Here is a 27,409-nt window from a genome sequence, read left to right on the forward strand (position 1 = left end):
GGGCAAAAGAGCGAGACTCCATCTCAAAAAAAAGAAAAAAAGAAAAAAAAAGCTGAAGTTATTGGTTTAAATCCTGGCTCGACGGCTTAACAGCTGTGTGACCCTGGGCAAGTTGTATCATACCTCTGGACCTCACTTTCCTCATTTATAAAATGGGAATAGCAATGTCATGGCCTCTAGCTGTTTTAAGGATTAAATAAGCAGGAAGTTCTTAGCCCAGTGTTTGGCACATAATAACAAACCATAATTAATATTCTCATAGATGAGGAGATTGAGTCCCAGAAAGGAGAAAGGGGGAGGGTTCGACCGAGGTCGGCTCCTGTATCGGAGCTTGGAACAAGGTTCTCTGATCCCACTGGGTGCTCTCACACCTGTTCTGTGCCTGATTAGTACCAGGCAGGGCTGAGGGGCACTGGGATGACCTGAAAGTCCCTGTCCTCAGCCATCATACACTCCAGAGAAGACTGTACTCCGGAGCAGAGTCTTAGCTCAAAGCATTCCCTGTTTCCGGTGCAGAGGTGGGACATGTGGTCAGACCAGTGGCCTAACCATGCCAGACTGGGGCCAGGCAAGGAGAGTGTTGTAGGTGGAATCATGTCCCCCAAAAAGGCATGTTGAAGTCCTGGTCCCCAGTACTTCAGAATGTGACCTCATGTGGAAACAGGGTGGTTGCAGATATAATTCGTTCAGTTAAGATGAGGTCATACTGAAATGCATGGGACCCTGCCCCCATATGACTGGTGTCCTTAGAAGAAGAAGAGACACAGAGGAGGGTGCCATGTGAAGACAGCAACACAGGAAAAATGCCATGTCAGTGAGAAAGGGGGTTTTGGGAATGAGAAGACTTTCTGGATGTAAAGGTCAGGTTGGTGTGTCAGGGACAACCCCTCCTGGAAACCTGGGGCTGAAAGAAAGGGACTGGGACCCACCCTGATGGGATGACCATGATACAGTGAGGACAGCCAGGCTGGTGGCCTCTGCACGAGGCGGGGGTGCTGGGTCATCTGTCCCTAAAGCGGGTAGCCCTCAGCTGGGTAAGGGGCTAGGTTACTGAGAAGGAGAAAAGGGAAGGCAGCTGTTAAACGGGCTGCTGACCTAGGAATCCCACTGCAGTGAGAGAGTTCTAGGGGGAGGGCCTCTTCTCCCCCTCCCACCAGAACCTTCAACTGTCAAGCACCGAGCTAGCCACCAGCATGCTGTCCTCCCCAGGTAGGCACTCATGGGGCCTTACCCCACTCCTGTACCTCCTGCAGGCTAGTCTCCCCCCAGGGAAGGAGTTGTGTCTCCCATCAGACTGGGTGCCCCTTTAGGGTACAGACAGTGACTCTTCCATCATACTGGATGCTCCCTAAGGACAGGACCTGGGCCTCTTCCTCAGACTGTTTGGGGAAGGATAGGCCACTGGTGGTCAGACTGGGTGGTAGGCCGGGCAGGAGCTCTTTCTCCTCTCCACTTTAGAGTTGGGGAGAGGAGAGGGACTGGCCGTCCCGCTGTCATGGCTGCTGCGGAAAAGGGTTTGTGTGAAAAAGCCCAAGTAGAGAAGAAAACTTTAGGGAACAGAGAAAACCTCTCCTAAGCCTAGAAAAGCAGGTCCCTCAGCCCAGGAAGATGAGATCCTCAGGGTGGCAGGGGCAGGACTACTTGAGGCAAGCCTGGGACCAGACTCCAGGAGATGGGGAAGAGTGAGCTGAGGGGAAGCGGGTGGCTGGGCAGAACTGAGTTGTTCCTATGGGGCTGGGGTGCACAGAGGGCAGCCAGCCTTGGCCAGCAGAAGGTCAGCCCTGTACCTCACCCTCAGCCTAGGGCACCGTGAGACCATAGGCCCCTAGACCCAGCCTCCCAGCTTCTCAGGTCCTCCCTGTTTACCTGACCCTAGGAAGTTTAGGCCTAGCAGGTGACCCCAAACCCAGTCCTTGTTCTTCAGAAGTGCCCTGAGCTTAAGCCCAGGAGTTCAAGACCAGCCTGGTCAGCATAGCAAGACCTCATCTCAAAATATAATTAATTAATTAATTAGTTATTTTTTTAAAAGTTCACTGAGACAACATCTTAGTTTTTTCCCAGCACCGGAAATCAAACTGTCCTTAAATCTACAGTTCTAATAACAATGTATTGCACTTAGAAAATCACTGAGAGAGGCCAGGCACAGTGGTTCACACCTGTAATCCTGGCACTTTGGGAGGCCAAGGCAGGTGGATCATCTGAGGTCAGGAGTTCAAGACCAGCCTGGTCCACATGGTGAAACCCTGTCTCTACTAAAATACAAAAATTAGCCAGGTGTGGTGGTGGGCGCCTATGATCCCAGCTACTCAGGAGGCTGAGGCAGGAAAATCTCTTGAACCCGGTAAGTGGAGATTGCAGTGAGCCAAGATCGTGCCACTGTACCCCAGCCTGGACAACAGAGTGAGACTCCATCTCAAATAAAAAAAAAGAAAATCACTGACAGTAGATTGTAAGTGTTCTCACCACAAACAAATAACAAGTGTGTACAGTAATCCTGATATTAATTAGCTCAACTGAGCCATTCCACAATGAATAAATATTTTAAAACACCATGTCGTACACAACAGATACATACTTTTTTGGTCAGCAAAATAAAATAGATTTAGTTAAAACCGATCTACAGGTTCTCAGTCTGTTGGAGGAGACAGGATGTGCAGCTGCAGCAGAAAGCTTCCTGTCCGTTCGTGCCTTATGCGGCAGCCCCTACATTCCACGCTTCGCAGTTTCAGTTACCCACTGTCAACTGCAATCTGAAAACATTAAGATATTTTGAGAGAGACCACATTCACATTACTGATATTATATTGTTGTATTTGTTCTATTTTATTACTTGTTATGGCTAACTGCTTGTGTTAACTATGCCTAATTTATAAACTAAACTTTATCATAGGTATGTACATAAAGGAAAGACATAGTATTGATATATACAGGGTTTTGGGACCGGGTGCGGTGGCTCATGCCTGTAATCCCAGCACTTTGGGAGGCCGAGGGGGGCGGATCACAAGCTCAGGAGATCAAGACCATCCTGGCTAATACAGTGCAACCCTGTCTCTACTAAAAATACAAAAAAAAAAAATTAGCCAGGCGAGGTGATGGGTGCCTGTAGTCCCAGCTACTTGGGAGGCTGAGGCAGGAGAATGGCGTGAACCCAGGAGGCGGAGCTTGCAGTGAGCCGAGATCGCGCCACTGAACTCCAGCCTGGGCGACAGAGTGAGACTCCGTCTCAAAAAATTAAAAAAATAAAGAAATAAAAAAGATATATACAGGATTTGGTACCACCCACAGTTTCAGGTGTCCACTGGGGGTGTTGGAAGCTACCCCTAGGGATAAGGGGAGCTACTGTGTTGCTCTGGCCATCTGTCTGCTTCCCACAGGCAGTCTTGGTCAGTCTGTCTCAGCCTGCTCATGCTCCTAGCCCATGTGACAGCTTGGATCTTTTGCCCTCTCTAAAAAGATGTTTTCTTTTGTTTTTGTTGTTGTTGTTTTGTTTTGTTTTTAGATAGAGTCTCACTCTATTGCCCAGGCTGGAGTGCAGTGGCCCAACGTTGGCTCATTGCAACCTCCACCTCCCAGGTTCAAGCGATTCTCCAATCTCAGCCTCCTGAGTAACTGGGACTACAGGCACGTGCCACCACACCCAGCTGATTTTTATGTTTTTAGTAGAGACGGCGTTTCACCATGTTGGCCAGGCTGGTCTTGAATGCCTGACTTCAGGTGATCCACCCACCTTGGCCTCCCAAAGTGCTGGGATTACAGGTGTGAGCCACAGTGCCCAGCCTAAAGACATTTTCCATGACAACTGTGGTGGTGTGGATAGGTGTGTCAGTCTTTCCTCCAAGTCAGAGCTGAGTAATGACCTCACACCCTGGGGACTGGGTATGCAGCTTCGAAGCAGGGTTTGGGGGCCAGACAGTGAGAAATGGTTTGTTGGGCTGGGTGGTGACTAGGGGACAGAGGGCTCTGGGGAAATGAGACAAGGGAGGTGAGATGGAACCTGAAGTGCCTTGGCCTGCCCTCTGATGTTCTTTCAGTCTTCTCAAACAACAGCATCTTCCCTGGTCCTTCCAGGCCCCCAGGAGAGCTCAACACCCTCAGTCCTCGGAGCAGCCAGGGTAGCGGCTGCCTGGAGTGACTGCACAGTGGAAGGGCATGGAGTGGTTTGCCTTATCGTGTGAATGGCCTTAGATGATTGGCTCAACCCAGGTTTGTCAACCCCAGCTCTCTTGACATTTTGAACTGGAAAATTCTTTATTGTGGAGGCTTTCCTCTACACTGAGGGGTGCCCAGCAGCATCCCTGGCCTCGACTTACTAGATGCCAGTAGCTCCCCGAGACCTGCCCCAGTTATGACAACCAACACTGCCTCTAGACATTGCCACCTGTTCCCTGGGGGCCATCATCTCCCCGGGTTGAGAACCTCTGACTCAAACTCTCTGGGAGGCCCTGGCTTCCACCCAGGTCAGATGGGAATAGTCATCCTGATCTGCCAGCTTCACAAATATGGATTGGGGCTGAAACAGAAGTGTTCAGCTCTCCCCTCTCAGGACTGCTTTCCACCCTTCCCTCGGAACCCTCTTCATCTGAAGGGGGCTCCACTGTTTATCCCCCTCAGCCCCCCTCACGGTCTCTTTGAATAAAGACATACACACACACACACACACACACACACACACACACACACACCTGTAATCATAGCCTGAGGGGATGAGGGGGCTTCCGTTATCATTTCTAAGATAATCCCCGAGAGCTTGGGTTAGAAGAGACGGTTTGAGGAAAATGGAGGGAGAAAAGAATGGGGAGAACTCCCAGACTCTGGCTCTACTCACCTGCTTCCCTGCTTCCCAGCCCTGATACTTCCAGAACCAGGAAGTCAAAGTGCACCCCACCCTCAGGAGAACGGGATGTGCTTAGAGCAGGGAAAGGGGGATAGTCACTCTCCCGCAGAACCTCCTTGATGATCCTCTCAACCTGGTGGCCTCTTTTCCTGCCCCTTCTTCTGTCTCCGTGGCCCTTGGAGCTGAACCTATGGAGGAATCGCATGGGAGGGTCTTCTCCACGCTCCATGTTGGGGGTGCATTCACCTTGACCCCTCAGTGCCAGCCCAGAATAAATGCTCCATAAAACATGCCTAACATGAGTTAGGGTTTGCTCTCAGGAGCTCAACCCAGTGGCAAAGACAGACAAGCACACACATGACTCCAATATTGGAGTAATCTCACTAGTATCATTAAATCCTATGATGGAGGGACACATATGTGACACAGAGCACAGGCCATGTGATCCTAGAAGGAGCTCAGCAAACACCAGTTGACCAGCCAGGTCAGTGGGGAGAAGGTGACTAATGTTTACTGAGCATCTACTAACCCCCAGTCTTTCTCACACATGTCGCATTCTTCAACCCTGAAACACCCTCCCATGTAGAATGTAGCAGCCTCTATACACAGGTGAGGAAACCAAGGCTCAGGGAGGTCAAACAACTCGCCTAAGGTCACACAGCTGACACTCTGGCTCCAGTGCAGCCCAAGGCATTAGCTCTGCTAAAAAGGGACAAGCCACCCCTTTTCCAACACCTTTATCCATCCTCAACACCCCCTTTCAGCTGCGCCACACAGGGGAGGTGACTTCACAAAGACCACACACAAGTTGCAGTACAGTGGACAAAGGGGACGCACCGAGGCCAGCTGACTCACTCATCCTTCTCCAGCACAGCCGTGGCCCCTCACTGTGGCAACCTCCCAGCAAGGCAGCTGGGAGGTTGAGAGCATAGAGCAGCCTGCCCTGACTGTAATGCCCACCGAGTCTGAGGAAGTTCAGCCTCTCTCTATCTCAGTTTCTCTGTCTACAGCAGGGAAGTTATAATAGTAAGCCTAACCAGTGGGGTTGTTGTGAGGATTCAATCAGCTAATGCATGTAGGGTGTTTAGAATAGTGCCAGGCATGTAGTGAGCCCTCAAGCGCTGTTAACTATTATTTTTAGAAATGCTATATAAGGGCTCACTACTCATAACTGAGGCAGGATTCCTAATATCTTCTCATCACAAGCCAAAGGCTCTATTGTAATGAGCCCTCAAACGCTGCTAGCTATTATTATTTTTAGAAATGCTATATAAGTGCTCACTACTCATAACTGAGGCAGGATTCCTAATATCTTCTCATCACAAGTTACAGGCTCTATGGAGAAGCAAAATTCAGGATCCTGAGTCTCCTCAACCTTATTATTTTTTTGTTTGTTTGTTTTTGAGACAGGGGTCTCACTTTGTCACCCAGGCTGGAGCACAATGGAAGTGAAGGGGTGGCCTGCCCCTCCACACCTGTTGTTGTTTCTCGATAGGTGGAACGAGAGACGAGAAAAGAAATGAGACACAGAGACAAAGTATAGAGAAAGAAAAAGTGGGCCCAGGGGACCGGTGCTCAGCATACAGAGGACCCACGCTGGCACTGGTCTCTGAGTTCCCTTAGTATTTATTGATAATTATTTTTACCATCTTAAAGATAAGGGAGTGGCAGGACAATAGGATCATTGTAGGGAGGAAATCAGCAGTAAGACCTATGAACAAAAACCTCTGTGACATGAATAAGTTTAAAGGAAAACGCTGTGCCTTGAGATGCATATGCAAACATCTCCATAAACCTTTTAGCAGCATTGTTTCAGCCTACCACATGGGGAGAAACCTTGGACAATACCTGGCTTTCCTAGGCAGAGGTCTCTGCAACCTTTGGCCATGTACCTGTCCCTGGGTAGTTGAAATTAAGAGAATGGTGATGACTTTTAACCAGCAAGCTGCCTTCAGGCACTTGTTTAACAAAGACACATCCTGCACAGCCCAAAATCCATTCAACCTTGAGTCACCGCACCACATGTCTCTTGCAAGGACAAGGTTGGGGGTAGGGTCACAGATTAACAGCATCTCAAATAGAGAACAAAATGGAGTCTCTTATGTCTACTTCTTTCTATATAGACACAGTAACAGGCTGATCTCTCTTTTCCCCACAGGAAGAATTAGGGCTCACTGCAGCTTCCAACTCCCAGCCTCAAGCGATCCTCCCACCTCGGCCTCCCGAGGAGCTGGGACCACAGGCACATGCTACCATGCCCAGTTAATTTTTTTTAATTTTTATTTTGTAGGCACAGGAGTCTCACTATGTTCCCCTTGCTGGTCTTGTGAGGCTGAGGAGGGAGGATTGCTTGAGCTCAGGAGTTTGAGGTTGCAGTGAGCCGTAACTGCCACTGCCCTGCAGCCTGGGGAACAGAGTGAGACTCTGTCTCAAAAAAGTATATCTATATTGAACACTTACTATATACTCAATACAGCAGCAGGGATACAGCAGCAAACAAAACAGACAAAAATCCCTGCCCTCACAGGCTTTCACTCATGAGGGAGGTAAACAATAAACAAAATATATTGTATATTGGGGTTGCTGCAGGATAGGGAGTAGGGGAGGGGTGGGAGAGAGAAAACATCTATGAAAAATTAACCACAATACTAAGCAAGGCATCCATTCATTCATTGCAAACATTTTTGAGCCAGCATTTTGAAACTGAGTAGTATACAAGGTGGCCTCACCCTCTCCTCTTGAGAGCTCACAGCCTCACAGAGGAGGCAGACAAGTCAACTCAGGGAAGGCAGGTAGTGATGGGTGTCCTAACAAAAGTGTAGGAAGATAGCGCAGCTCCAAGTTCTGTGCGGACACCACCGGGGAGGCTTCACAGAGGAGGCAGCATCAAGCAGGCACTGGGAGGCTGGACAGGACTTTTTCCCAGTGGACCCATTGTGAGCATGGGATCAGGAATGATTGCAGGCAGAGGCACAAGGACGGCAAGAGGAATGAGGGTAGCCTGTGCAGAAAGGCATGGGGCCAGATGGCAGGTGGCAGCCTGGTTTGGGTTTGTCATGCTAACAAGGGAAACACATCTAAAGTATTGGGCAGGGGGTGCAGTATCTATAATCAGGTTTGCATTTTATTTTATTTTATTTTTATTTTTTGAGACAGTCTCACTCTGCCACCCAGGCTGGACTGCAGTGGCGCTCCCTCAACTCACTGCAACCTCCACCTCCCAGGTTCAAGCCACCTCCTACCTCAGCCACAGGAGTAGCTGGGACCACAGGTGTGCACCACCACACCCAGCTAATAATTTTGTATTTTTAGTAGACATGAGGTTTCACCATGTTGGCCAGGCTGGTCTTGAACTCCTAGCCTTAAGTGATCCATCTGCCTCAGCCTCCCAAAGTGCTGGGATTACAGGGGTGAGCCACCGTGCCGCCCCAGGTTCGCATTTTCAAAATCTTAGCTAACACTGTGGAGAACTAGTTGGGGAGGAGGATGTTAGAAGAAAGGGGCCAGTTAGGGAATCATTCTTCTGGCCTAGATTTTTGCTATTTAAGGTTAACTTCTTGAGTGAGCTTTGTGTCAGAAACAAATGCAAACACTTTAGAATATCATCCATCCCCCAGGTGGAGAAGCCGAGGCATGAGGAGATAAAGTGATGTTTTGGGAGGCCTCCCTGTGAGGGGATGCTTGACTTCCAGTCCTCACTTACTGCACTGGATGTGGCTCTGCACAGGGGCAGCCCCTATCACGGGCTGTGCGGGGGAGGACAGGAGAGATGCTAAGAGGGTGCAGTAGATAAGGGGCATAGTGACAGGGTCTGGGAAGATCCCCAGGTCTCTGGCTAGGTGGAGGGAAGGGGAGGACTAGGTTGAGGAGACTGCTGGAGGGACTGTCTCTCCTGGGATGCAGAGCTCAGGAGAGCTGGTTGGCCAGGCAGGATCTCCCCAAGTCTGGAACACTCAAGAGGGGTCAAAGGGATGGGTCTGTACTGGGAGTGGTGGGCCCAGGGTTGGAGAGGGCTCTGGGGGCTGGCCTTATTCTGCTGGCAAAGCGATATCCTGAAAGTTTCCGGAGGAAGTAAAGGGTTCAAAACCTCATTCAAAGCGAGTTGGTGTGGTGTGTGGTGGGGGCAACATATGTGATGAATTGGAGAAGGTCTTTAGGAGACAAGAGGCCATTTGAGGTCTGGGGGTTGTCTGAAGGCCCTGGCCTCGGCCAGTGATGGTAGCAATGAGAAATTAGGGTCCTAGGAGGGGATTCCTAGTCATTGAAGGACTCAATGACTGTTTTGATGTGGGATGCAGTGTGTTGAGATCTTGGGGAACCAGAACAGGGGGGTCATCATAGGACCTGAGGAAATTTTAAGGAGGTACTCGTGTGGAACAGGAGAAGGGGTTTGCTTGGGGCAGTGGCAAGAGGAAGGGGGATAAGTTCAGCAACAAATCGTCCGTGGATGCCTTTGTAACAGAGATGGGGAGGGTTCTGCCAGCTTTCAACTGAGGAGAAACACTTCCCCTCAGGGGGCTCAGCATAGGGTGAAGGTTGCAAGCTCGGTCCAGGGTCTGCAGTACGGACTTCATCCCACGCCCAACCCTCACTGTGACCTTGGGCAAGCTGCTTAGGCTCTGGGCCTCTGCTCCCTTTTCCAGTAATCAGGGTATTGCATGTACCCCCTTGTAGGGCTGGTGTGCCTGGCACAGAGAAGGTGCTCAGTGCTGTCAGCTCTGCTGTTATAACTAGTCTCCTGGTTCTGTTACTCAGGGGAGGAGGAATAACTGAGACCTCCTGCTCTTGCCTCTGGGGTCTCGCCCTTCTGTGGGTTCAATCAGGGTCTTACCTGTAAACAACCCCAGAACCCTGCTGCCCTCCCTGTAGCTGCACCCCAACCTAGTTCTTTTCCTCATTCTAAAATCTTCCTATACCCCAGCCCCAGCTGGGCTCTGTTTAACTTTAGGCCACAGCCTTCCTCCCCTCCTCCCACTCTCTTTCTTATTCTAGGGCCGGGTCTTCCAGAGTCAGCAGAGAGCCTGGATGGATCACAGGAGAAGCCTCGGAGCTCATATGCGGGTAGGACTGTAGACTCAGTCGTGGCTCTGTGGCCTCCCTTTGTCTTCCTCCTCCTTCACTCTCTTCTCTTCCCTTGGGCCTGCTGATGGGGGAAGTCAGTTGTGTTGTGTGGGGAGGGCGGTGCGGGGAGGGGAGGCTACCCTCAGGAAGGGATGTTGGCGGTTCGCAGTCCCCCTGGGGTAGGAGGTGTGGGCAGGGTGTCCAGAGTCCCAAGCCACCTGGCAGGCCCGGGATCTATCAGCCAGCCTGACTCAACTCTTACCCTGACACTCACCCAGTGCCACCCACTCAGCCATTACCTGACCCAGCCCACCCCCAGCAGCCCCTTCCCTCTGCCCTCTACCCTCTATACTCCATTATTTCCACTCTCCTTAAAAGAGCGGAGTCTAGGCCGGGCGTGGTGGCTCATGACTGTAATCCCAGCACTTTGGGAAGCTGAGGCGGGTGGATCACCTGAGTTCAGGAGTTCGAGGCCAGCCTGGCTAACATGGTGAAATCCTATCTCTACTAAAAATACAAAATTAGCCAGATGTAGTGGTGGGCGCCTGTAATCCCAGCTACTCAGGAGGCTGAGGCAGAAGAATCACTTGAACCTGGGAGGCGGAGGTTGCAGTGAGCCAAGATCGTGCCACTGAACTCCAGCCTGAGCAACAGACTGAGACTCCGTCTCAAAAAAAAATAAAAATAAAAATAAAAGCAGCATCTGTTTAGATGGTCTGGAGGCCATTTTTTTTAAAAAACAGCTTTATTGAGAGACAATTCAAATACCCTACAGTTCACCCATTTAAAGTGTACCATTTGGCTGGGTGCAGTGGCTCATGCCGGTAATCCTAGCACTTTGGGAGGCCAAGACTGGAAGATTGCTTGAGCCCAGGAGTCCAAGACTGGTCTGGGCAACATAGTGAGATCCTGTCTCTACAAAAATTAGAAGTTAAAAAATTAGACAGGCATGGTCCCAGCTACTCAGGAGGCTGAGATGAGAAGATAATTTGAGCCCGGGAGGTCAAGGCTGCAGTGAGCTGTGATCAAGCCCCTGTACTCCAGCCAGGCCTACAGAGTGAGACTCTGTTTAAAAAAAAAAAAACACCAAAGGGTAATTCCAAAGTACAATTCCAGTTGGGTGTGGTGGGAGTACAAGACCAGCCAACATGGCAAGACTCTGCCTCTTAAAAAAAAAAAAATGGAAAAAAAAAAGTGTGTAATTCAGTGCCTTTTAGTATATTCACAGAGTTATGCATCCAGCACCACAACAAATTTTAGATTGTTTTCATTATTCTCCCAAAGAAATCCCATACCCTTTAGCCATCAACTTCTAATCCCCCATCTCCTTAAGCAACAGGCAACCCCTAATCTACGTTCTGTCTCTCTCTATAGACATTTTATATAAATAGAATCACACAATATGGGTTTTTTGTTTGTTTTGTTTTGTTTTGTTTTGTTTTGTTTTTTGAGATGGAGCCTCACTCTGTATCCCATATTGGAATTCAGTGGCACCATCTTGGCTCACTGCAACCTCCACCTCCTGGGTTCAAGCAATTCTCCTGCCTCAGCCTCCCGAGTAGCTGGGATTACAGGCGCCTGCCACCACGCCCAGCTAATTCTTGTATTTTTAGTAGACATGGGGTTTCACTATGTTGGCCAGGCTGGTCTCAAACTCCTGACCTTGTGATCCGCCCACCTTGGCCTCCCAAAGTGCGGGGATTACAGGCGTGAGCCACCGCGCCCAGCCTATTTATTTATTTTTTTTAGAGACAAGGTCTTGCTCTGTCACCCAGACTGGAGCGCCATCACGTCTTGTTGCAGCCTCAAACTCCCGCAGCCTCGAACTTCAGGGCTCAGGTGATCCTCCATCTCAGCTTCTTGAGTAGCTGGGACTACAGGCACACACCACCATGCCCAGCTAATTAAAAAACATTTTTTTGTAGAGATGAGATCTTACCGTGTCGCCCAGGCTGGTCTCAAACTCCTGGGCTCAAGGTATCCTCCCACCTCAGCCTCCCAAAGTGCTGAGATTACAGGCATGAACCACTGTGCCCAGCTTATTACATTTTTTAATTGCGTTATTTGTCATTTTTTCTTACACAGAGCCCACTTATACTGATACAGGAATGGTGGCTCACATAAACTACAGCCGGCTCAAGGCCAGAGGCGTGGGCCAGCATCACAATGCCCACAACTTTGGTAACCAGAGCTTTGAGGAGCTGCGAGCAGCCTGTCTAAGAAAGGGGGAACTCTTTGAGGACCCCTTATTCCCTGCTGAACCCAGCTCACTGGGCTTCAAGGACCTGGGCCCCAACTCCAAAAATGTGCAGAACATCTGCTGGCAGCGGCCCAAGGTGGGCACTGGAAGGGAGGCATGGACTCATGGACGGAGGGGAGTTTGTAGTGATCCCTCTATCACTTTTAGAATCTTCAACCCCCCACCACCCTATTCGGAGCCTGGCACTAGGCCCCACCTTCATCAGAGCTGGGGACAGTTCTAAATATGCTTAAGCCAAACCTCCCAGGTAACCCTAAGGAAATCACCCACCAGCCTCTGTTATCACAGGCTGCAGCTATGCCAAGTTGGTCCTGTACCCTCTCCCCTCCCCTCATATCTGCTCCCCTGGAACTTCAAGGTGGGCATCATTCCCCAGCAAAGGTGGGAGAAAGGTGGGGAGGGGGCGTCCTGGGCCCCCTGAAACCTTTATTCCTTCACTGCAGGATATCATAAGCAACCCTCTGTTCATCATGGATGGGATTTCTCCAACAGACATCTGCCAGGGGATCCTCGGTGAGTGGGGCACAGGGAGCTGGTCTCCACTTGGGGAAGGGGATTGGGGGAGGGGTGCCAGGATGTCTTTTGAAGCTGGAAAACAGGGAGCCCTGAGGTTCAGACAGCCTGCTTCTGTTTCCCTGTCCCTCCCCTTCTGAGGAGATGACAGTGAGAACACCGTGCATTCTGCCCCTCCTGAGTCTGGACGCCACTCCCTGCCTGCTGCAGCCTGGGTCCTGGGGGGATATTAGTTATTTATGGCTACATAATAAATTACCTAGGACTTAGCAACTTAAAAAAACAAACAACCGGGCGCAGTGGTTCACGCCTGTAATCCCAGCACTTTGGGAGGCCTAGGCGGGCGGATCACGAGGTCAGGAGATCGAGACCATCCTGGCTAACACGGTGAAACCCCGTCTCTACTAAAAATACAAAAAATTAGCTGGGCCTGGTGGCAGGCGCCTGTAGTCCCAGCTACTCGGGAGGCGGAGGCAGGAGAATGGCGTGAACCCGGGAGGCGGAGCTTGCAGTGAGCCGAGATCGCACCACTGCACTCCAGCCTGAGCGACAGAGCAAGACTCCGTCTCAAAACAAAAAACAAAAAAACAAATTTTCTTATCTCACGGTTTCTGGGGGTCAGAAATTCAGAAGCAGAATCACTGGATGGGTCTGGTTCAGGGTTTACCAGGAGGCTGCAGTCAAGACATCTGCAACCTGTGATCATCTGAAGGCTTACCTGGGGCTGGAGGGTCTGCTCCTAGGAGGGTGCACTTACATGGCAGGAGCTCTCAGGTCCTTGCTGGCTGTTGGCAGGAGGCCCCAGTTCCTCGCCATATAGGCTTCTCCATAGGGCTGCTTGAGTGTCCACAAAAAGTGGTAGCTTGCTCTTCCAAAGCGAGTTATCTAAGGGAGAGGACAAGGAGGAAGCCATAATGCCTTTTCTGACCTAGTCTTAGGAGTTGCACATCATCACTTCCACCATACTCTATTTGTCAGAAGCAAACACTGAATCTGGTCCACACTCGAGAGGAGAGGTATTAGGCTCTACCTTTGGAAGGGACGATGGTCGAAGAATTTGTGGAAACCACTACAGGTGCTAGAACCTGATCAATCTGGGGTATCAAATAGGATGGCAACGGGGTCCACTCAACCCACTCTCACAGGGCTCCCATAGAGCCTGGCACTAGGCCCCACCTTCATCAGAGCTGGGGACAGTTCTGAATATGCTTAAGCCAAACCTCCCAGGTAACCGTAAGGAAAGGGTAGATCTTCCTCCTTAAGCCTGGTCCTGTTCAAGGATTTCCTCCAGATCCCTCGTTGCGTCTTTAGGGATAAAGCCAGGGTGGGCTTTCTCTGAGACCGAATTCTGTGCCCTTGGGGCAGAAAAAACTGGCAAGGTGTGGGCAGAGCAGAGACCAAGGAGACCTTAGACCCCAGGGCCGCTGCTGTGGCTGCTGTGGCTCAGTAGGCTGGAGGGACAATGTGCTGGAGGAGGGAATTCACTTCTCCCAGGCACTCCAACGGTGAGGGGGATTGGAGCGTCCTTGATATTCCTCTCTCCAGGCAGCCAGGAGGCCATTGGTAGTCATAGAAACTTTCTGGTCCCTCAACCTCAGCCTGGCCTAGGATGCCCAGTACCCTGCCCCTGGACCCCACCCAACAAGGGCTGAGATGCCCAGGAGACAGGTGGCAATGGAGGTCTGTAGTGCTCATCTCCCATAGGATTCCCTTTAGCTGAACTTCAGGCCAGGGACACTGCCCCACACCCACTTCAATGCCTAGCTCCAGGGGTCCTGCTGGGGTACATACTAAGCCCTGGGTCCCCAATATAATGTGGGTGACATGAGGGAGAGGCCTCTTGGGACCTTTGTGGCCACACCAGTGTACTCACAGGGTGCAGGAAGGTGACTGGATCTGTTGGAAGAATGTGGAGAGTATTGGCTCTGTCTCAAATAAAGCAGGTTACTGGTCAGGTGCAGTGGCTCATACCTGTAATCCCAGCACCTTGGGAGGCCAAGGCAGAAGGATTACTTGAGCTCAGGAGTTCAAGACCAGCCTGGGCAGCATAGTGAGACTCTGTCTCTACTTACATATAAAAATTTACTTTAAAAAAATAGGTTCCTAGAGCCTGAGGCCAAAAGTACCTCTTTCCCAAACTCAAGAAAACAAAAGCATGTGGCTCTCACATAATAGAAAAGGTACAGTCAGGCACTGTGGCTCACGCCTGTAATCCCAACACTTTGGGAGGCCAAGGCCAGCAGACTTGCCGGGAGTTCTTGAGGCCAGGAGTTCAAGACCAGCCTGGCCAACATGGTGAAACCCCATCTCTACTAAATATGCAAAAATTAGCCAGGTGTGGTGGCAGGTGCCTGTGGTCCCAGCTACTCAGGAGGCTGAGACAGCAGAGTCGCTCAAACTCGGGAGGCAGAGGTTGCAGTGAGCTGAGATCGTGCTACTGCACTCCAGCCTGGGTGACACAGCAAGACACTGTCTCAGAAAAGAAAATGTACAGAAACTCACCTCGCCAGGGTCTCTCTGATTTCAGTTTCTCCCTGTTTGCCTTCTTCCTGAATGCTCTTTAGTGGGAGGGTTGAGGGAGGGTGCGTCTCTGCCAGGGGGTGAGAATGGGGTACAGGGTCAAGTTCCTGCTCCCCTAGGCCTTGGATTCTGAGGCCCACCCACACATAAGGGGTTGCTCAGGGGTGGCAAAGCCCTGCCTGTCTTTCCAGGGGACTGCTGGCTGCTGGCTGCCATCGGCTCCCTTACCACCTGCCCCAAACTGCTGTACCGTGTGGTGCCCAGGGGGCAGAGCTTCAAGAAAAACTATGCTGGCATCTTCCATTTTCAGGTGAAGGACAGTGTGAGAGCCACCATGGCTTTGTGGGGAGCGGGGGGAAAAAAGTTTACTTTTTTTCCATTTGAAAAATAGCATTTATTAGGGTGGGTTTTGGGCTAATCATCAGAGAAATATCTGCCCACCAAAGAAACCATGTAAGCTGATTTTTTAAGTCCCAAAAGAAAATAGTTGTTAGCAATTTGTGGCTCTCTTTCTCCCTTCTCCTTCTCTTCCTCTCTATTGTGGGTGTGGGTGTGTGTGACACTGGTAGTCTTTGTCACATAATTTTTGTAATCTGCCCCTTTAACTTAGCTACATGTAGACAAATTCCCCTCGTGGCAGAAGCTGGAGAGGAGGCGGAGCCAGGTCCAGGCTTTGGGTTGCCTTTCCCTCACTATCCAGTGATTTATTCAGTGATTCTGGAGAGTGGAGCCTCTGACACTGGCGTGTCATCAGGTCTGGCCACTAGGAGGCGCTTGATGATAGGGTTCCCACGCAAGGGGTGTGTGTTGCTACCCGCAGATTTGGCAGTTTGGGCAGTGGGTGAACGTGGTAGTGGATGACCGGCTGCCCACAAAGAATGACAAGCTGGTGTTCGTGCACTCAACCGAACGCAGTGAGTTCTGGAGCGCCCTGCTGGAGAAGGCGTATGCCAAGTGAGTGCTGGGAGCCGAGGAAGCTGCCTCTGTCTGGGCAGCTGGAATCAGGGGGAGGGGAGGAGGTGGCAGGACATCCCTCCCTTCCCTCACCTCCATCCTAGAGCCCAACAGTGCCTTCTCTGTGCCCACAGGCTGAGTGGGTCCTATGAAGCACTGTCAGGGGGCAGTACCATAGAGGGCTTTGAGGACTTCACGGGAGGCGTGGCCCAGAGCTTCCAACTCCAGAGGCCCCCTCGGAACCTGCTCAGGCTCCTTAGGAAGGCGATGGAGCGATCCTCCCTCATGGGTTGCTCCATTGAAGTAAGCAAAGCATGGTCCCACCTCAGGGCCTTTGCACCTGCTGTTGCTGTCACCCAAAAGGCTCTTCCCCCAGTATCTGCATGGCCAGCACCTTCTCATTCAGTTCAACTGCCTTTTCCCCAGACTAGCCTTCCCTGCCTCCCTGTCTAAAGTCGCTGTCCCCACCCTATTTACTTTCTTTTTCTTTTCTTTTTTTGTTTTTCTTCTTTTTTTTTTTTTTTTGAGACAGGGTCTCATTCTGTCTCCCAGGCTGGAGTGCAGTGGCAAGATCTTGGCTCACTGCAACCTCCACCTCCTGGGTTCAAGTGATTCTCCTGCCTCAGCCTCCCAAGTAGCTGGGATTACAGGCCCATGCCACCAAGCCTGCCTAATTTTTCATATTTTTAGTAGAGAAGGGGTTTCGTCATGTTAGCCAGGCTGGTCCTGAACTCCTGACCTCAAGTGATCCACCCACCTCGGCCTCCCAGAGTGCTGGGATTACAGGCGGGAGCCACGGTGCCCGGCCAGCCCTTTTTACTTTCTATCTGGTTTTTACCTTCTCCCCAACATTTATTGTGACCTGAAATTATCTTGCTTATCTATGTTTTCACTCATAGCCCATCTTCTCTGGATAGTACTCACATTCCATGAGGGCAGTGACCTTCTTTGTCTCATTCACTGCTGGACCCTGGAACTTAGGAAGGAGCCCAGCATGCAATAGGCACCCAACCAACATTTGCTCGACAAAATACATGAACACAGGGTGCAACATATGACCCTGCATTCTTGGCATTTATCCCAGAGAAATGAAGACATGTCTCCAAAAATGTTTGTACACAAATGTTTGCAGCAACCTTATTCATCATAGCCCCCAAACAGGAAACAACCTAGATGTCCTTCAATGAGTAAATGATTAAACAAACTGTGTTGATTACACACCATGGAATACTACTCAGCAATAAAAAGGAACAAACTACTGATACTCAGAGAAACTAGGACAGATCTCAGGGGAATTATGCTGAATGAAAAACGCCAAACCCAGCCAGGTGCAGTGGCTCACGCCTGTAATTCCAACACTTTGGGAGGCTGAGGTGGGAGAATTGCTTGAGCCCAGGAGTTCGAGACCAGTCTAAGGAATATAGTGAGACCTTATCTCTACCAAAAACAATAATAATAATAATTACCTGAGAGAAAAGAAAAAAAAAAAAGACAACCCCCAACGGTTACACACTGCATGATTCCATTTAAATGACATTCTTTTTTTTTTTTTTTTTTTTTTTTTGAGACAGATTCTCACTCTGTTGCCCAGGCTGGAGAGCAGCAGTGTGGTCTCGTCTCACTGCAACATCTACCTCCTGGGTTCAAGCGATTTTCCTCCCTCACCCTCCCATGTAGCTGGGATTATAGGAGCCTGCCACCACACCTGGCTAATTTTTGTATTTTTAGTAGAGCCAGGGTTTCACCATGTTGGCCAGACTGGTCTTGAACTCCCCACCTCAGGTGATCTGCCCGCCTTGGCCTCCCAAAGTGCTGGGATTATAGGCGTGAGCCACTGCACCTGGCCTTAAATGACATTCTTGAAATGACAAAATAATAGAAATTAAGAAGAGACAAGTGGTTGCCAGGGTTTAGGGAAGGGGAATCGTGAGAAGAGATGGGTTTGGTTATAGAAGGGTGACTCAAGGGATGCTTGTGGTGATAGAAATGTTCTATATCTTGACTGTGGTGGTGGCTACACGAAACTACACGTAATGGAATTGCATAGAGCACACAAAAGTGAGCACTTGTAAAACTGGGGAAATCTGTATCAGGTTTATGGATTGCATCCATATCAGCATTCTGGGCTGGGCACAGTGGCTCACACCTGTAAGCCCAGCACTTTGGGAGGCTGAGGTGGGCAGATTGCTTGAGCCCAGAATTTTGAGACAAGCCTGGGCAACATGGCAAGACCCAATCTCTACTAAAAATACAAAAATTAGCTGTAGTCTCAGCTACTCAGGAGGCTGACATGAGAGGCTTGCTTGAGGCTAGGAGGTCAAGGCTTCAGTGAACCGAGATCACACCACTGCACTCCAGCCTGGGTGACACAGTGAGACCCTGTCTCAAAAATAATAATAAAGTTGGGTGCAGTGGCTCACACTTGTAATCCCAGCACTTTGGGAAGCCGAGGTGGGTGGATCACCTGAGGTCAGGAGTTCGAGACCAGCCTGGCCAACATGGTGAAACACCATCCTTACTAAAAACTCAAAAAATTAGCCAGGCATGTTGGCAGGCGCCTGTAATCCCAGCTACTTGGGAGGCTGAGGCAGGAGAATCACTTGAACCTACGAGGCAGACGTTGCAGTGAGTCGAGATCTCGCCACTGCACTCCAAGAGCAACAAGAGCGAAGCTCTGTCTCAAATAATAATAAATAATAATAATAACAATTTTTAAAACATTCTGGTTTGATATTTCACTGTAGTTTTGCCAGATGTTACCACTGGGGGAACCTGAGAATGGGATACATGGGATTTCTCTGTATGATTTCTTACAATTGCATGTGAATCTACAATTACCTCAAAATAATGATAATAATTTAAAAGATTAGTTTAAAAAAATTAACCTGGAGAGCTCTCCCTTCCTTTGGGTGCCCAGTCCAGGTCCTCCGTACCTTCCCTTCCTCTCTGTTCTGTAGGTCACCAGCGACAGTGAACTGGAGTCCATGACCGACAAGATGCTGGTGAGAGGGCACGCTTACTCAGTGACTGGCCTTCAGGATGTGAGTCCTGAGAAATGTGCCCTACCCCAAGGACCCTGAGAAGGAGGAGAACGTCTCCCTGTCCCCATAACTCTGACCTTTAACCACCCCTGCCTACCCAGGTCCACTACAGAGGCAAAATGGAAACACTGATTCGGGTCCGGAATCCCTGGGGCCGGATTGAGTGGAATGGAGCTTGGAGTGACAGGTAGGTGCCCCCAACCCAGGTCAGGGGTGGTCAGAGGATACAGCAGGCAGTGCTAGGTGGACCGACTGGTATCCCATCTGGGAGAAAAACCTGTACAACAGGGCAAAGCCCCTCCCTCTAGATTCTCCATCTAGCTCCGCACCCCAGCAGGCAGGCATTCAGGGAAGAGGGAGTCCCTTGGAGAGGAAGGAGGTGTCACGTGACTTCCGCCCCTCTCCTTCCACCGCCCACCTCTGCTCCAGGTCCAGCGAGTGGGAAGAGGTGGCCCCAGACATCCAGATGCAGCTGCTGCACAAGATGGAGGACGGGGAGTTCTGGTCAGTGTGGCTTGGGGTGGGCTTCCTACCACTGCCCCAGGCCCTGGTCCTTCATCTCCCTGCTCCGCTCCTCTCTGCGCCTTGGATGCAGAGGCTCGGGTGGTTGTTGAGGGGTTGCGGTTCAGGGAGAGGGAACTGAGGATGCAAGTGTGCTGCTGATGGGCTCCACCCCCACCCCACCACAGGATGTCCTACCAAGATTTCCTGAACAACTTCACGCTCCTGGAGATCTGCAACCTCACGCCTGATGCACTCTCTGGGGACTACAAGAGCTACTGGCACACCACCTTCTATGAGGGCAGCTGGCGCAGAGGCAGCTCCGCAGGGGGCTGCAGGAACCACCCTGGTGGGTGAGGGGGTTCAGGGGGAGGGGGTGTGCAGGGAGTGAAGGATGGGCCATGGCTCACCATGAAACCAGACCTGGGGCACAAGTCACCGGAGTCAGGGTCCACGAGGTCAGGGGTTAGTCAGATTTCACAGCCCCTGTGCAGGAGACAACTCCTGTGTGGCTGGGGAAGCTCGGTCCACCCTGGAAAGGGCGTGGCCAAGGGAAGCCCCCATATAACCATGCTGACCTGCTTCCACCACAGGCACGTTCTGGACCAACCCCCAGTTTAAGATCTCTCTCCCTGAGGGAGATGACCCAGAGGATGACGCAGAGAACAATGCTGTGGTCTGCACCTGCCTGGTGGCCCTGATGCAGAAGAACTGGCGGCATGCACGGCAGCAGGGAACCCAGCTGCAGACCATTGGCTTTGTCCTGTATTCGGTGGGTGCCTGGCTGGTCCCCCCGGCCACTCACTCTCTCTCACCTGGCCTCACTCCTTTCTTGCTTGCTTGCTTTCTTGCTTTCTTTCTTTCTTTCTTTCTTTCTTGCTTCCTTTCTTTCCTTTCTTTCTTTCCTTTCTTTTCTTTCTTTCTTTCTCTCTTTCCCTCTCTCCCTCTTTCTCTCTTTCTTTCTTTTTTTTTTTTTTTTTGACAGAGTCTCACTCTGTTGCCCAGGTGAGGGCAGGGAAAGAAAGATTGCAGTGGCACAATCTCCATTCACTGCAAACTCCGCCTCCCCAGTTCAAGTGATTCTCGTGCCTCAGCCTTCCCAGTAGCTGGATTACAGGCATGTACCACCACGCCCAGATAATTTTTGTATTTTTAGTAGAGATGGGGTTTCACCATGTTGGCTAGCCTGGTCTGGAACTCGTGACCTCAGGTACTCTGCCTGTCTCGGCCTCCCAAAGTGTTGGAATTACAAGTGTGAGCCACCACGCCCAGCCGCCTGGCCTCACTCCTTTCTCCCCAGGGCCACTTCCTGCCTGGGAGAGGAACAGGCTCCAACAGGCTTCACAGCCCTGATTTCTTTTTTTTTTTTTTTTTTTAGACAGAGTCTCAATCTGTTGCCCAGGTTGGAATGCAGTGGTGTGATTACAGCTCACAGCAGCCCTGACCTCCCAGGCTTAAGCAATCCTCCTACCTCAGCCTCCTGACTAGCTAGGACTGCAGGCAATTGTCCTGCTAGTTTTTTTTTTTTTTTTAATTTTTTGTAAGATAGGGTCTCACTATGTTGCCCAGGCTGAGCCCTGACTCTTGAATGGTGCTTTGTGCTTTTCAAGCCAGAGCCAGCAGTTTTCTCTTCATGGATTTTATCCTTTGTGCCAGGCATTGTTCCAAAGGTCTCAGGAATACTAACTACTAATACCTTTAAGGAAGCAGAAGGAGCCTGTGGACCAGCGATATGAAGTCACTTGCCCAAGCTCACACATCCAAGGGTCAGAGGCCAAGCCTGTGTCCTGATTCCCAGGCACTCTGAGACTTTTCCACATGCCGCCCCCTGCGGACAATCCATGCCCCCCGCCGACAATCCATCCCCCTTGTCTGCTCCACCAGCCGCACTCATTCCAGGAGCCAAGAGAAAGCCCTGAGAAGCATTTCCCAAGCCAAACCATGCTTTTCAAAATTCTCCAAATCTCCAAAAGAATGTTGTTCGTTCACTTGCTTTCCCTTCTATAAGCAAGTTATATGGAGCATCTACTGTATGCCAGGCCCCAGTTCAGTCTCCAGGGGTTCAATAGTGAGCAAAACAGACACAAGCCTTGCCCTACTCTTAGGGCCATTAGTCCACCAGGTTAACAGACTGGTGCCTCAGGATAACATTTTTGCTGGGGGTGGTGGCTCATGCCTGTTATCCCAGCACTTTGGGAGGCCGAGGTGGGAGGATCACTCGGAGGATGCCCAAGGAATTTAACACCAGCATGGGCAACACAGCAAGAGCCTGTCTCAACAACAACAAAAAATTAGCCGGGCATGGTAGCACACACCTGTGATCCCAGCTACTCGAGAAGCTGGGGTGAGAGGATCATTTGAGCCCAGGAGGTCAAAGCTGCAGTGAGCCATGATCGCACCACTGCACTTCAGCCTGGGCACAGAGCGAGACCCTGTCCCAAAGACATCCTCAAGGTTAGAAAAGCTCAGGAAAGACGACTCCAGCCTGAGCCCTCCGGTGCACACAAGCACACTGAGGTTCGGATAAGCCACCTCTGCAATAGAGCAACCTCTTTAACTTGGTTTAACTCACATTTGTACAAACTTATTTGTCCTCGATCCTCAATTTTAGCAATCTTCTATTCACTTCCTGCAGGATATGAGTGTTCCACGGAAAAGCAAAACACTGTCCTAGATTTTTATCCCAGCTCTTTCACTTTTCAGCCGTCTGAGGTTGGACAAATCACCTCATATCTGTTTCCTTCCCTTAACCTGGAATGATAAAAATCTATCATATATAAACTGTACTTTACGACCCGAAGCTGAAGGATTTTTTTTTTTTTTTTTTTTTTGAGACAGGGTCTCACTCTGTTGCCCAGGCTGGAGGGCAGTTACATGATCATGACTCACTGCAGCCTTGACCTCCAGCTCAAGCAATCCTCCCACCTCTACAGCAGAGGGATTGTTAATGCCAGGACCTTTGAACTGTCAGAGCCCGTGCCCCACTCCACCACCCGTGTCCCAGGGCTCTTAATACCCCTCCAAAAACACACACACACAGACACAGACACACACTATACACATCCCATTTGGCTTCCGAAGGCCTGAGGCCCTTCACCACCCTAGAGATCTGACTCTCCTCTTTCTTCCCTTCCCAGGTCCCAAAGGAGGTACAGAAGATAAAGATGTGGGGCTTGTTCCTGGACACACACCCACCCCACCCCTGGCTGCAAGTGGATTGGCAAAGGGTGGAATTTGGCGAGAGGCTCTGGGGGTCACTGGGTTAGGATTCCAGCCCTCTTGGGGACTGGTAGGGGTCGGGAAAGGAAGAGACCCTATTGGAGTTGCGGGCCACTTAGGTGGTGTCCAGGCCAGGTCAGTTGGTGGTAGCACCTACCTCCAACCCTGCCCGGCCAGGCTGTTCACCTTGGGGGGCCCCCCCTCCCTAACCTCCCATGCCAGTCCTGTACCCACCTCCAGGGTGCATATAGTTTCAGAACATCCAGGATGTCCCCTTGAAGAAGGAATTCTTCGTGAAGTATCAGGACCATGGCTTCTCAGAGATCTTCGCCAACTCACGGGAGGTGAGCAGCCAACTCCGGCTGCCTCCGGGGGAATATATCATTATTCCCTCCACCTTTGAGCCACATAGAGATGCCGACTTCCTACTTCGGGTCTTCACCGAGAAGCACAGCGAGTCATGGTAAGGGACTGCACCTCACTGCTCCAAGGCCTGTCACCCAAGAGCTGCAGGATATCAAGCTCAGGGAGCTGCTGTCGGGTCCTCCCTCACTTTGTCCCTATTTTACAGTCAGGGAAACTGAGGCATGAAAAGGTGAAGTCCCAGTTAGTGGCAGAACCAGACCTAGAACTAGAACCCAGATTTCCATGGAGCTGCCCTATATTGCTTCAAAGACATGACATGACCCCCAGAGCACCCTGCTGAAATCCCCATCTCCCTCCCCCTGGTAACTCTTGAGCTTTCAATGATTTTGCCCAGGGAACTGGATGAAGTCAACTATGCTGAGCAACTCCAAGAGGTGAGGGGAGGCTGTAGGGCTGGGGGTTGGAAGGAAGCTCCCAGGCCTGTGAAGGAAGTTTTCTGACCAGGTCCCTTTCCCGCTCCCTTGTCCCTAGGAAAAGGTCTCTGAGGATGACATGGACCAGGACTTCCTACATTTGTTTAAGATAGTGGCAGGAGAGGTGAGCAGGCCACAGGCGGAGGGCTGACGGGAGGGGCATGAGGGGCTGGAGGGACCCAAGTGGGGTTCACTGTCCCCCTTCCTAGGGCAAGGAGATAGGGGCGCACGAGCTCCAGAGGCTGCTCAACAGGATGGCCATCAAATGTGAGTCTTCTACTCCTGCTGCACGCGACCCCTCCCCCATATTTTGTGCCCCTCTTGATCACTCCCAGTGCCCCCCACGATACCTCATTTACCCTGTCTCTCCTTTCTACCCCCTCCCTTCCTCACAGTCAAAAGCTTCAAGACCAAGGGCTTTGGCCTGGATGCTTGCCACTGCATGATCAACCTCATGGATGTATCCTCCTGTCCAGTGCTCTCTTGGCCCTGTCCCCTGCCTACAAGCCTGGCCCAGAGATGGCCACCCTGGGCCAGCCATGCCCTCCTCCCTGATGGGGATTAGGCTCTGGGGTAGCAGAAGATGCCAGTTCTTCTGGCTGCTACAGTACCGGAACCCCAGGGCTTGTGTGTCCCCTCGGGAAGCCCTGCTGCTTCCCTGTCCCCTGGGATGCCTTCTCCACTCCCTTCTCTGCTGTCCTTGACCACCTTCCAGAAAGATGACTCTGGCAAGCTGGGGCTTCTAGAGTTCAAGATCCTGTGGAAAAAACTCAAGAAATGGACGGTAAAGGGCACTAAAGGGGCAGCCTCCAGGGGTAAGGAAAAGAGGGTCTTAGGAGAGATGGAACTAATGAGGGGAAGCTAGAACCGGAGCCCTAACCACACACACACACCCCCACACCACACTCACACACGCACATACACAGACACAGACACAACACCCCACACACACACACACACACACACACACACTAGAAAAGGGTCTGTTGGAGTGTGGCATATTACCCAGTCAAAATATTTTATAACAAGTATAGCTCAGGTATCAACTAGTCATGAAGGATGCACACAGAGAGCGCCGGGCAGGGCACCAGTGCCTCCGACAACCCATGCTTGGCATTAACCCTTAGGTCACCAGATGATAGGAATATCAGGAGTGGGCCAGGGTTGGAGTGGGGCATGGTGTCTCAGGCCACTGCTATGAGCCGACTGTCCTAAAGTATTTATTTTTCTTTTCTTTTCTTTTCTTTTTTTGAGACGGAATCTCACTCTGTCGCCCAGGCTGGAGTGCAGTGGTGTGATCTCTGCTCACTGTAACCTCCACCTCCTGCCTCCTGACTAGCTGGGATTATAGGCACGCACCACCACACCCAGCTTATTTTTGTATCTTTAGTAGAGACGGGGTTTCGTCATGTTGGCCAGGCTGGTCTCGACCTCCTGACCTCAGATGATCCACCTGCCTCGGCCTCTCAAAGTGCTGGGATTACAGGCGTGAGCCACTGCACCTGGCCTCAGTATTTCATTATTTCAACCACCATGCCATGCAGGTGGCCCTACCACATCTGTCTGTCTATTCAGGACATCTTCAGAGAGTGTGACCAGGACCATTCAGGCACCTTGAACTCCTATGAGATGCGGTTGGCTATTGAGAAAGCAGGTGGCCAAGGGTCAGGTGCGGGCCTTGGGGCAGGGAAGAGGATGGCAGCATCCAGAGGCCTGGACTTTTCCCCTCCCCACTTCTCTCTCTCTCAGGCATCAAGCTGAACAACAAGGTAATGCAGGTCCTGGTGGCCAGGTATGCAGACGATGACTTGATCATAGACTTTGACAGCTTCATCAGCTGTTTCCTGAGGCTAAAGACCATGTTCAGTGAGTTAGGCATCTACCCACACCCCAGCCTAGGCCAGGGGCTGTGGGCCCTCTCCCATACGCCCTGATGGGTGCTGCTCCAGAGCCCCTCCCCCTTACAAGGCACACGTGAAATGGGTTCAAAGCCCAGCTCCGCCACTTGCTGGCAGCTGTGACTTGAGCAAGTCACTTAATCTTTCTGTGCCTCCATTCCCTCCTCTTTAGAATGTGGATAATAATAGTGCTGCCCTCAAAGGACTGAGGTGCAGGTTAAACCAGTTAGTCTATGGAAGGCACTCAGAACTGGGCCTGGTTCCTGGTGAGGCTATGTGAGTTGCTCTCATTCATTCTCCACTGGGCTAGGGGATTTATGTGGGGAACAGCCAGGAACAGCTGGTGTTGCCCCTTCCTACCTAGTTGGGAGTGGTTCTTTCAGAACACTGACTTAGCACTCAGCCCCTCTCCCCCGCTTCCTCTGTAACACAGCATTCTTTCTAACCATGGACCCCAAGAATACTGGCCATATTTGCTTGAACCTGGAACAGGTACTTGGAGAGGGGTGGGAAGGAATCTGCAGGATTGCGCCTGCCTGCCTCGAAACCCCACCCCCGCCCAGCTCTGCTGTCCTCTGGCCAGCATCCTGCCCCCACCTCTTCCCACGCTGGGATCTGCTTCCTGTCTCCACAGTGGCTGCAGATGACCATGTGGGGCTAGAGGTCTGCAGGAGCCTGGCCATCTCTACCAGCAGCAGCGAGATTCTAGCCCAGGAGGGTGCGGTGCTTCTTGTAGCCCTCAGCTCTCCGGTCTCTGCTGATGAAATGGGCTCCAGTTGGCAGGGCCCAGGTCCCAGGTGCCATGTTTACTGCAGCAGTGGGACCTCCGTGCCCACTCCCCGAGCTCAGAGCCTTTCTCTTTTTTCCCAAACCAGGCTTCTGATGGCTGGCTTTCCCCCACCATCGCTCGCTCTCAGAGTATATTTTACTAAAGAGTAGGTGATGCTTCCCCAGGATCCCCCTGGCTGGAGAGGTCAAGAATAGGGAAGGGACTTATAGCTCATTTCTCACGCTCCATGCTTGCTGTCCTGCTCACACCTCCCTGCTGACCACCCATCCTGGCACAGCCTCTCTCTTTTCCTCCCCACCTGTGGACACTATTCTAATAAATAGCACATGCCATTGGCTTCCCTGTCTCTGTGTTTTTATCCCATGAAAAGACTGGCAAGGGTGGAAGTCACTTCCCCAGGACCAAAGGATTGGGTAGCTCTCAGCCAAAGGTGATAGAGAGCATGTAGAAATGTGCAGTTGTCACAATAACTGGAGGCCAAGTTGGTGTTTATGGGCAGTGCCGGATGCTAAGCACACAAGTCTCTCCCTGTAAAGAACTGTGTGGTGTGCCCTATGGTGGAGCGCCTCTAGAGGGGCTGAGCAAGAGCTGGCAGGAGTCCCATCAGCTGCTTCAAACTGGGGTGCCCAAAGGTGGCACTGCAGGGGCCTCAAATGTTAAAAATCTGACACCTGCAGCAACCAACAGGTCACATAAATGAACGAACCTGCCGGGCGCGGTGGCTCACGCCTGTAATCCTAGCACTCTGGGGGGCCAAGGCAGGTAGATCACCTGAGGTCAGGAGTTGGAGACCACCCTGGCCAACATGGCAAAACTCCATCTCTGCTAAAAATACAAAAATTAGCTGGGCTTAGTGGTACGCGCCTATAATCCCAGCTACTTGGGAGGCTGAGGCAGGAGAACTGCTTGAACCTGGGGGATGGAGGTTGCAGTGAGTCAAGATCATACCACTTCACTCCAGTTTAGGCAACAGAGCAAG

General features: G+C 51.2%; 1 protein-coding gene across 1 annotated transcript; it reads left to right on the forward strand.

Moving 5' to 3' along the window:
• The first annotated feature begins 1,193 nt into the window (after positions 1–1,193).
• Positions 1,194–26,406, forward strand: CAPN11 (calpain 11). Its single transcript, XM_007972415.3, has 23 exons — positions 1,194–1,209; positions 9,827–9,895; positions 11,981–12,231; positions 12,599–12,668; positions 15,380–15,498; positions 16,009–16,142; positions 16,277–16,445; positions 19,100–19,183; positions 19,285–19,370; positions 19,613–19,687; positions 19,873–20,033; positions 20,278–20,456; positions 22,822–22,833; positions 23,155–23,366; positions 23,664–23,703; positions 23,801–23,866; positions 23,952–24,009; positions 24,138–24,202; positions 24,458–24,526; positions 25,318–25,396; positions 25,492–25,608; positions 26,074–26,132; positions 26,275–26,406. The coding sequence occupies exons 1-23, from the start codon at positions 1,194–1,196 to the stop codon at positions 26,299–26,301; spliced, it is 2,217 nt and encodes a 738-aa protein (XP_007970606.2). The 3' UTR covers positions 26,302–26,406.
• The last annotated feature ends 1,003 nt before the right edge of the window (positions 26,407–27,409 follow it).

Source organism: Chlorocebus sabaeus, chromosome 17 (genome assembly GCF_047675955.1).
Source record: "Chlorocebus sabaeus isolate Y175 chromosome 17, mChlSab1.0.hap1, whole genome shotgun sequence".
In the NCBI taxonomy this organism is placed as follows: domain Eukaryota; kingdom Metazoa; phylum Chordata; class Mammalia; order Primates; family Cercopithecidae; genus Chlorocebus; species Chlorocebus sabaeus.

Bases quoted from the DNA above. Each gene is read 5' to 3' on its own strand.
- CAPN11 (XM_007972415.3), top strand. The intron at 9,896-11,980 runs GTAGGACTGTAG...TTTCTTACACAG, and splicing joins GCCTCGGAGCTCATATGCGG to AGCCCACTTATACTGATACA. The intron at 24,010-24,137 runs GTGAGTCTTCTA...CCTTCCTCACAG, and splicing joins CAACAGGATGGCCATCAAAT to TCAAAAGCTTCAAGACCAAG.